General features: G+C 47.1%; 3 protein-coding genes across 3 annotated transcripts; 1 reads left to right on the forward strand and 2 right to left on the reverse strand.

Moving 5' to 3' along the window:
* Window positions 1-3,321: 3,321 nt before the first annotated feature.
* Window positions 3,322-6,219, forward strand: FPRO_03338 (uncharacterized protein; the record flags this gene model as incomplete). Its single annotated transcript, XM_031226460.1, has 3 exons — window positions 3,322-3,327; window positions 3,480-5,957; window positions 6,010-6,219. 3 exons carry the CDS (start codon window positions 3,322-3,324, stop codon window positions 6,217-6,219), a joined length of 2,694 nt encoding a protein of 897 aa, XP_031076995.1.
* Window positions 6,220-8,840: 2,621 nt separating this feature from the next.
* Window positions 8,841-9,149, reverse strand: FPRO_03337 (uncharacterized protein; the record flags this gene model as incomplete). Its single annotated transcript, XM_031226462.1, has 1 exon — window positions 8,841-9,149. One exon carries the CDS (start codon window positions 9,147-9,149, stop codon window positions 8,841-8,843), a length of 309 nt encoding a protein of 102 aa, XP_031076996.1.
* Window positions 9,150-9,790: 641 nt separating this feature from the next.
* Window positions 9,791-10,711, reverse strand: FPRO_03336 (putative NADH-ubiquinone oxidoreductase 30.4 kDa subunit, mitochondrial precursor; the record flags this gene model as incomplete). Its single annotated transcript, XM_031226463.1, has 2 exons — window positions 9,791-10,299; window positions 10,348-10,711. 2 exons carry the CDS (start codon window positions 10,709-10,711, stop codon window positions 9,791-9,793), a joined length of 873 nt encoding a protein of 290 aa, XP_031076997.1.
* Window positions 10,712-10,956: the final 245 nt, after the last annotated feature.

The raw sequence follows: 10,956 nt of genomic DNA on the forward strand, positions 1-10,956 counted from the left end.
CTCGAAGAGTTATTTGGGCCTAGACCAGGGGAAGCTCATTCAGTGATGCTCTCTAAACGGTTAATGGTCGGCAATCGTAGAGACGACCGTTTGAGATCGTGTTCTTGTCACCGTTTTGCTTTGAAAGCTCCTTACCCTGCACAAACAATACAACCTGAAGTCTAGGAAAACAGAAATCCACGGCAACGAGAAGGACGTCATAGTTTCTCTTATCATTGCCTGTAGATGGATTTCTAACTCTCAATATTGATTTCTCCAAAGTATCTCACTTCATTTACCTGTTCCGGGATCATAGCTCTCTATTCAATTCACTGATTGTTTAAACCAAGGCTTTATAAAGACCAAGCATTCCTTCTCCTATGTACTAACCTTGGATATCTGATATAGAGAGCCACTCAACCAAGCCGATTCCTAACATTTACTCTTTATGTTATAAAGCTATGGACTCCGTCCTAATTTGTCGAGTTCAATAGACAGTCCCGCCTGACAATCAGATTCAGTCACACAATCATCCACACCTAGGTTCATGCAGAATAACAATACTAGCTTATGTTTCAATTTTCTTTACCTGAAGCTTGAAGTAGCAAGTGAGAGAAAACATAATATTCCTTGCTTATCGCCAGAGAAATAGGTGAAGTGACAATGCGAGTTTACCATTAGCGGTTGAGTAGCCTCAGGGACCGAGAGAACTTCAGTCGTTAAACCAAGGAGCCATAACCACTGGTCTAAAGGCTTGTCAATATATACTAAGCTTAACCTTTAGTCCATTAGTATAGAGATTCTAAGTTTTGTTGCCTCCCATAGAATCGGCATCTCGCAGTACCTACCAATTAAGGGCGTCAGTTATATGAAATCACATTCTTCTACCTATGTGTGGGTTTAAGATATTATCAAGCAGCTCTGTAGACAATCATAAAAAGATCATTAAGTAGGCGAGCTTAAGCAATGGAAACTGTAAGTCAAAAAAGTTTGGCAACGAATGCTTCAGTGCTTGATGTCCCTTTGATGCTCCCTTCAGATGAAGGAGATCTGTGACGGTGCGGAGTGATGCCTTCCGAGTCGTCACAACCCTCCCCGCATGATTTGAGTAGGTACTCCGTATATCTATCTCCCTTCTTGTTTGATACGTAATAACTTCAGCGGGGTAGACTTGCCCTTGGGGTAATGGTGTTTGGAGTTCCGATGCAACTCTGTCTACCTTGAATTTGATACGAATTACAAATGGACGAATTCCCTACCGATGCTGTAAAATTCTACAACAGAAACCCAGGAACTACTACCAAGCAGGAATAAACCATATGGTAGACCACATCTTCATACGAAGATACAGAAAGAAGCATGGGTCTGGCCTTGGCTCTTGGGATCATAGCTTTGTGCTGATCTGAGACAAGGATAACACCCACATGCGACCGATCATGCGGTCATCAAGCACTCTATCTATTACAGGAAACAAACAACAAATGGACGATGGATTGCTCTAGAGAAACGAAACAAGCTTCGAGAAGAGTATGCTCAAGTTACACAGCCATCAGATTATAAACTAGGGAAAAATTGTTAGTCTTCAACGAAGCAGAAAACTGAAGTAACGCACTTCTGTCTATGAGTATAAATGCTGATGAAGTACAGGCACTTTGGACTTATGTACTAATTTGGCATTCTTAAGCAACCCACCTGTTTTCCTGTTGTTATAAGTCCAAATTCATATTGGCTGAGGTTGGTATACATTTCTTGCGAGGTTGGTCTTCAGTGATTGTTACTATACAGTTGACTAATCGGCGTTTCCCTGCCTCGATACCCTTCCTACTAGGTATCAAGTAGCCGATTTACGTAGACTTTACATTTAATACGTTACTGACGAGAACCTTTCATTCAGGTTATTGGGATGTCGTTCCTGTGCTATATGATCTGTTTCACCTAATGGTAATACGAACATTGGCATGTCCAGACAATACACAAGACATGAAGCCCAATGTGCATGTGCAGTCTGTTTCACTGATGGATAATTATAGCTCACGCTAAAAGCTCATTACGCGAAGAATGATCTAAACCAGGACTCAACTGTGTCATTTGGTATGTGTTGAATGAAGTGTTGTTCGTGTTGTCTGGAGCATACAGCCATGCCACAAAAGACATTCCTCACGGGTCAAAACGACCGCGATTATTCGGTCCTGTTACCATGGCACCCCCTCAATGATATTAGCCGCTACGTTATGTGATATTCACCATCCATCACAGCAAGTAGGTTGCCATGCGCACCGCAGACGTGACAAGACCGTCCTTTCGGACATGAGAAACCCTTTATTAACCTGGCCAAGAAGATAATGAGCTTGTCTGTCGGTTTCATTCTGGGCAAGCAAGGATGGACCCTTTTTCAGGGCTCTTTACTCCTGGTTTTGATTCGAGGGATTGAAGGGGACATTGGACCAGCCCAGCACAGACGTTCAGCGAGTTAGAAACTCAAAGCAAGGCTTGATGGACGCATCCATAATGACTAGGCAACTTGGGTACCTGACACATGATTTATCAATCATGTACAGCTGTCTGGTTAGCATAGATTTCTGACAGGAAGCCGTGTTGTATGTTTATTCTTAGAATACCTACCTATCTTCGAGATACTTTCCGCCGAGAGTTATAGTGTCCATGAATAGATGGCCAACTCTGTTCCAGCAACTCACAGGGGCCAACGGCACTGAACCACCCCGACGGGCGCCAACTTTAGTGTGAGATAGCGCTGTGATACAGTGGAACAGCGCCTGATGACCCGCTGTAAGCGCCTCCACCACGTGACCTACCTTGACACGTCTCATGCCCCGGTCTAAGTACCGTCACCCTTTGATTGCATGTACCTACCCTTACCAGGGCTACCCAACTTGTATCTCGCCTTGGGCCTTGGACGAACCTCTTCTTTCTGTCTCCCTTGATTTGAGTCTTTGTCTATTTCAAAGAAACAGCCACAACCTCCTACCAGTTCCTCCACGATCATATCACCCGAAACGATTCAAATAGACGATATCACCCCCATCAAGATACGATACTGGACACTAGGAACCCTTGACGGACGACATACAGATCAGCGGCTCGTCCTCACATCCTCCCCATGCGACAACAGACTTGACGAGAACGCCGTCGCAGGAGGTGACCAAACCTCTCACCCCTTCTAGCCACAGACGTTCCATTCCTTTGCGCCGCTAGTACCGTGGTGCACTAAGGCCCATGATAACGTAGATTCGACATTCAACATCGTTTCAATAGACAAGCCGGGATACCGCACACAGGCAATCGTGGGCGTGCAAGCCTCTGTTGAGGCCCACCCAGCCGTCGATGATGGTACGTCAATATTCACATTCACCGAATGTTTGTTTCTCTATATGGAACACGCAATTATGCGCAGTTTGTATAATTGCGCTCTTTTGATCATATCGTCACGGCTTTCTCTAGTTGTCGCCACCCATGCTGATCCTAGGTTGTTGTATGTATAGACATCATCTCGACCCCGCGGCGATGTTGGCGGCAGTTTTGCCAGCAGACGCGGCCATTCCAGTCAACTTTCGATTTCTGATCCAAGCCATCATGTCACCGAGGCTATTGGTACTCTGTATGGCGATGAGGACGATTCAGGATCAGAAGGTGGCCGACCATTGAGTGTAAATCGCCCACTGAGCTTCATAGGCGGCCCGACACCTTACCAAGAATCGCTCCCTCGACCACCCCCAGATGACCGATTTCTGTCTGTAGACACACGAAGAGGACTTAAGCGAACCGATTCCGAATCGTCCGCCGGCGAGACATCACCTGTTAATGGCGACCCGACCAAACGCCCTCAACCGCCTTCACAAGGCCAGCGAAGTAACTCATTTGAACAAGGACCAAAATCACCGTTATCTCCCACGCTTTCACTTCGCGATGTTCAGGCCGACTCGCAATTTTCTCTCACGAACATTGATAATCCGAATGACATCGCTCAGGAGTTGAGTAATTTACAGGCCCTCAGGCGGCTGTCGATGGATGTTGGAAACAACAAGGATCCTGATATGCCACCCATGTCTTTAATGGCTATGCCGACTATAGCACCAAGTGGTGACGACGATGAGAACGACCCTTCAAGACTCCTTTGGGTGCCTGCTAGAGTGCATCCAGAGTTGGCTCCCGGCGAGTTCAAGTCGTTTCTTGAAAACAGGGTTCATTCGATAAGACGAAGATCTGGAGACTCTTTTCTATCTGCCGATATCGATACCAGTGAAGGCGACTCGGGAGCTGGGGGCCTAAGAAGAAAAAAGTCCATGCTGTCACGACAAATAGACAACACAGGAGAAGGCGGTGCTCTCGGTTACGTCGATGGTGCTGAGCGATTAGATCGAAGACGCTCCCGGGGCCACAGCCATGAACTCAGTCTGGAAGAACTCGTCAAAGATCCCACGAAAGCCGTGCAGAAATTCGCTCAAGAATCTCAAGTGGCACCCTCTGGACCTGAGAGCAATGCAGACGATATGCCAATTCTGCCTGCTGCCCCAGGTATGGGACTGCGGAGATCAACCCGAACAACATATCGCAAGGGCGGTAGTCTACGTACTGGACCACTGGCTCGACGGTCTGGACATAGACAACAACCTAGTGAGGATTCGAATTTTGCTCCTCTGGAAGCACCACCCGGTCACGGTCTTACGCGAGTCCATTCGGAGCCTGTGGCAGACAACTACTCCCAACAAAATCGCACGGTCAAGCGATCACACAAGTTCTCTCAGGAGTCAGTGGAAGATTTCGATTCATATGATGAAACAAGGCAAGGGGCCAACAACAGCGAGCTCAAACGTGCAGAGACATTTCAAGACCAGCTACCTATCCGACCTTCACCGAGTCTTCCAACGATTGAGACCTCAACTTACCAAGACGCTCGCGATCAGCATGAACAGAAGTTTCCAAAACGGTCATCATCCCAAAACGCAAAGACTCACCCTGTTTCTCAAAGAATGTCGGAACCCGAACCCGTGATAGAGGAAGAACCTAGCCGTCCAAGTCGACGAAGCATTGGCCGACAGCCTGCGTCTCAGTCCCCACAACAGCAACATACCTCTCGATCATCATATCCCCAAAGCCAATCCTTAAACGATAATCTTGCGGCAAACCCTTCACTACTTCCTGGAAGCGGCTCATCGCGAACTGATAGCCTCACTTTCATACCAACACTGAACCAGGATGAGCGAAAACCCGAAAAGAAATCGAAGAAGGACCGGGACGACGATTCAAGTTCGACCAAGTCTTCCGGAAGCGCCTGGAAATGGTTCAAGAGTACAAGTGATGATAAAGAAAAGAAGAAAGAAGAGAGTAAGAAGTCCAAGACCAAATCACTCGGCGAAAGAGTTCAAGACAACGTACGGTTAGATGTTATTCAAACATCGATTGATAAAAATGCACCCAAGGGCCGTGAGAGTCTGGTCCTTGACCGTGACAACGTGGAAAGCAAGTTGCAGGAAGAACGAAAGAAGGAGAGCCACCGCAAGAGTGATTCCAAGAGGGACAAGGATGGTAGTATCTTCTCTTCCATCTTCGGTGGAAGTAAGAAGAAGGAGGAGAAAGAGCGAAATGCGAAGAAGACACAACACCTCAAGGTTCCTGAGGAGCCAGTATATAAGCCCCTAGTCCCAGATGTGGATTACCATTGGACAAGATTTCCTCTTCTCGAGGAGAGAGCGATATATCGAATGGCTCATATTAAGTTGGCCAACCCCCGTCGGCCCTTGCTCAGCCAAGTTCTACTGAGCAACTTCATGTACAGTTACCTGGCTATAGTTCAGGCGATGCATCCTCAAATGAACGTGCCCATTTCGCCGCAACAGAAACGTTTGGAGGAAGAAGCTCGACGGAAGCAACAAGAGCAGGAATATCTGGCTCAACAGCAAATGCGCGAAGAGCAAGATGCCCAAGAAGCCATGGATCAATACGACTTCGATTATCATCGGGTAAGAGATGCTCAGACAATTACGTAAACAACCTTGCTAATTTCAACCACAGGCCGCGGTACAATACGGCGAGTCTGGTAACGGAGAGGTTGATTATGTTGACGATGCTCAGATTTATGAGGATGAGCATGGCACAGATCACCACCAAGACTATGGTTACGACGATCCAGAAGGGTACGGACCAGGATCTAAGGAATACTACCATCAGTACCATGACAATGAGAACGATCGTCGGCAGGATGGGCGAGAGGATATGTGGTGACAGGCCGAGGAGTTGTGCAAAGCTCATTCGCAGAGTTGATCATTATATATGTTAATGTTTTTATCATCACCAACTATCACTAGCTGCCGGGGCAAGTGCCTCAGACAGCGTGCAGCGTTTTCAATCAGCCCTAGCATATGGCGGAGTTCCGGAAGACGAGCGCACGAGGGCGTAACAGGCTTGCAAACATACACTTCCAATTTCCTTTTCTCCTTTGTGAAAGAAGAATGGCTACGAGACTGGCATGGAGACAATCTTGTGTGAGCCTCTCTTGGTCTTCCTGTTTTCGCTGCGCTGTCAGTCTTTTCAATGTATGGTGGAGTTATTTGTTGTTGGAGCACCGGGATGAGCGTTTATCTTTGAAGAAGCGACGGACTGTCTGGCATGGGAGGAGAAAATAGCTCGTTTTCCTTGGGAGATCAATACTCAAGGTGCTGGACATATATGTCTTGGAACTGTTGTTGTTGATGGTGTCGTCAACAACGATCAGGAACAGCATGAGGTATGAAGCTGTAGGATATGATCTAATAGAGATAGAACTGCTAGTGTATGATGTTGGAAGCGTCCTTGAGCATGGTTAAATGTAATGCGAAGCATTTCGTCCTGTCAACTATGCGCACTTTATTGTTTAATGATGTTCTATATCCGGTTTAACACAAGAAAGATTTATACGTGCCTTGATAACTGACATCTTCCTCAAGTTTCCGCGAGTGAAGTGCTTCCTTTACTGCCCGAAGCACCGTCTTCAAACGTGCCTCGCCGACGACCACCTGATTAGTACAGGCACATTTCATATTTCAAGGCTTTATATACGTGCACTAATATTTCCTAGAATCTTTAGAGTTCTTAGGCACAGAGCTAACCTATCAGTTGCCTTAAACTCACTGCCTAAGCACTGACGGGAATGGTGCGAGGGTAACTAATGTATTATTCTCTATCTTGGATTCTAACAAAGTTAAGCCTTATAGAAAGGAACCGGCAGCAAAACGATTAAGTTGGACGATAGATTGAATAACGTGGGATACCTAAGAACTTACGAAATGCTATCATAACGGAACAGACTTGTTCAGAAGGCTCTGTGTCGGACGTTCCAGATGTGAAGTTATGGGAGAACTGAGGCGTTCTATCAAAGCCTCGAGACTTTGAGTTTTACAGTAAGGTTTCTAGGTGGGTATAGGTGAGATGTAGGCAGCCATCCAAGAACTAGAACTTATCTATTCGAACATTCGTTTGCAAAGCTTGATACTAGATCCACCATCTCAATGTCATTGTATGGCACGGTGACTGCGGACTATACAAAAGGACAAATCATGGGGGCCCATAAGATGAAGATTGGCACATTTCATTTGTTCAAAAGCCGAACATGATCCATGATATGACATGAGTAGCTTGTCAATGAATTCATGTGCATGGTGATACCTGCGTATTGATCAAGATCAGTGGGCAAAGAAGCCGAGAGGATTATAAGAAGCCTAGCCTAACATTGTGAACCATGCCATTACTGGTCAAATCGGAATGGACCCTAAAAATGATCAGCTACGCGCTCATAAATCAGGGGGACGGCGCTTATATGGCCCCCAGAGCGAAGAGAGGACTGCGTCAACTATCTGTCTACGTAGGACAATGACGAATACCTCATAATCGAACCCAAGTTGTATTCTTGTTTATATGCAAACACATATTATGCAGCTTTGAGGCCCAGGGCGACGTCAAGGCACCTTCTTCTGTCCTGATCTTGCTATTGGTTCGGTAGTCAGGCTGATGGTTTCCTAAACCGGCCAGTTGAAGAAACAAGGGTTGTTCAGAATGCCGATGGGAGAAGTATCGTGCTTGAGTCACTGGGTCCATATCGTATCGTATGGTGATAAACTCAAACCGTCTCAGAGTTTACAGCATGTGGTTGAAGTTTATTTACAACGCTCCACCGTTGTGGCTCTCAGCCCAAAACGGCCCAACAGGAACAACCTTGGCATCTGCATTATCTGTGTCGTGCGATATGGTGTTGATAACTTGACTCCATACACGGAGCAGACCAACACCAGGAATAATAGACAAAAAGTGACGCAGGTCAAATGAGCGACTGTGGGTTCATTGTTGTTCCTCCAATCCCAACATTTTTGCTCCTTACTCCTGACTCCTTGGCGGCAAATGGCGTTGGTGGAGGCAAAACTGTTCCAAGAATTCGTCATGAGCGTTCTCACCTTTTCGTTCAGCTGGAAAAAAGCAAGTCTAGAAAAGCATAAAGAAGTCGATCTATTCCCAAGGAGAGGCATTTTCGGCATGTTAAGGAATGTTGCATTGCGCGTTGATATAATAAAGTTGCGGCTTGTAGACTATCGGCCGAGTCTAACGAACGGCACGGCTGGGTAGGAAGGTAATATTGTACATCCTGTGAATAACCAGGCGAAAAGAAGAAGAAAATGAAAGTTTCATTGCCCGTAAGTGAAGAAACACCTTTTCCAATTGCGGTCCTAATAACTCATCGTACATGCAGATACCGTAGATAATCTCTTATTCGGGTGTAGGTAAGATCGAACCATGGTCCAAGCTCGAATCCTGATGGCTTGGCTGTAAGGGGTAGCGAGAAGACGACATCATTGATGGAGCCTTTGGCGTCAAGTTCATTCTAGCACTGCTGCCGGTCCTGATGTGCTGTCTCGGCGTAGTTTGTTGTTGAGTCCGTTGAACAGGCGGCCTATTGACTCCTTTCGTCCTCTTCGGGGAACTCTTTCTGTGACAAGCGAGTCGACACGGTCCATGGCATCAATGAAGATGTGGAAGTCGACATCATCTTCGTAGCTGAGGTTCTCATCGCGTAGAGACATGTACTCCAATTCGTGATGGCTGAGGGTACTCTCATTTGATGCTGTTGATGAGGTTCTCCTCGATTTGATAGGGCTGCTGGCTGCACTGTTGGTCTGACTGGACATGATTGGTTGAAGGAGTGAAATAAGAAAATGTGTTTCAGATTGATTGTGTATGTAGATGGCTCGGAAACAACAGTGAATTGAAGATTAATAGTGGTTTGAAGATTGAGTATGAAAGAAGGAAGTTAATTGAGCAGGGGGGGAGAGCTCTAGGTATATAAATTATACTTCGTTATGCTTTTTATGGGGAAGGGGGACGGAATAGTAGACTAGAATACGAATCTATCGAGGAGCCGCATATAATATGATGAAATCTGACATGTCGTGCTTCCTCGGAGAGCGCAATGGCAAATCAGTCTAAGATTGTCAGCTTCGCTTCCTAAAGTAGTGCCAATCAGTTCCTTGCCCGCACCCAGGGGACGTGACGGGTTCCCGGACCACATGTAACGCTATCAACAGGCGCATTCCTCGGCACTGTCAGTTATCAGCCAGCGGTGTACACCACCCATTTTCACACGTTGGGCGATGCTGTCAAGTTAGCGCCTTGCGTGCGTATCTGTTATGACACTATGGATGACGACTGCACCACCAAAATAGATGGGCGGATATACGGGTTGGATTGGATTGGATGGATGCTAAAACCAGGTGATATTTCTAACAAATGACATTGGATCTTATACAGCTTGGGGTGAACATGGACCCTTTTATTTCTTCGGCTCCTCCTTCTTCTCCTCAGGCTTAGGCGTTGGCAGCTTGAAAGACTCGGGTGTGCGGTCCTGTCCGGCTCCAACGGGCTCCCACGCACTGGAACCACCCTCAAAGTTACGGAAGGCCTGGGTGAGCTCCAGAGGCTCGGTGACGATACGCTTCTTCTCCTCATCGTATCGGATCTCAGTGTAACCAGTCAAGGGGAAGTCCTTTCGCAGAGGGTGACCCTCGAAACCATAATCGGTCATGATTCGTCGGAGATCGGGGTGACCGGCAAAGAAGACACCGAAAAGGTCGTACACCTCTCGTTCGTACCAGTTGGCACCATCAAAGAGTCCGGTAACACTGGGGACAGGAGAAGCCTCATCGGCGTAGGTCTTGACACGAATTCGAGAGTTGTGACGGACCGAAAGAAGGTTGTAGACGATTTCGAAACGGTTCTCGCGCGTGGGGTAATCCGCAGCAGTGATAGTGCTAATCTGGGTGAACTCAGCGGCAGTGTTGTCTGTCAGGTTTTAGTAGTTGCCTCGTAGCCAATTGACATGTTACTAACATTTCAAGAAGCTGAAGACAGGGTAGACACCCGAGGGGGAGATATAGATAGTAAGTTCGTCCTTCCAGACAGAGAACTGCTGGATGTACTTGGGCAGAGTACCCATCAACCAGGCACCATAACGGTGCATGTTGTCGGACTTGCTCTGATATTTGTCGGCAGGGTTGACGATCGGGGCCTTCAGGACGCTGGGGTGATCTCGGGGGGCCTTTCGCAGGTTGGGAGACTCCTTCGGCATTGCGACATATTGACGGGCAGTGCTGGACAAGCAACGGATTGCTTGGTCGTTACGGAGCTGGACGGAGGGCTTCGCGGGTCGTAGAGCTGAGGCCAACGCCCTGCTTCGAGAAATGCTTGTCGCCATGGCCGGTTGTGTGACGATTCGAGGCCAATTGGCGATGCAAGATGTCGTCGAGACGAAATACCTTACGGTGTTGGTAATGATGCCGCAAGCATTGGCTCGAGAATCTTAGCGGCAGAGGCTTGAATGAGATTTCCCGTACTTGAGCCGACAATAACGCTATACTTTGCCTCCAGTGCTTCTACCACACAGAGTCGGGTACCCCGCTATTTTACGTGTCCTTTGTCGACCTTCAATGACGAAGATGC

Source organism: Fusarium proliferatum (assembly GCF_900067095.1).
Source record: "Fusarium proliferatum ET1 genome assembly, contig: FPRO_scaffold002, whole genome shotgun sequence".
In the NCBI taxonomy this organism is placed as follows: domain Eukaryota; kingdom Fungi; phylum Ascomycota; class Sordariomycetes; order Hypocreales; family Nectriaceae; genus Fusarium; species Fusarium proliferatum.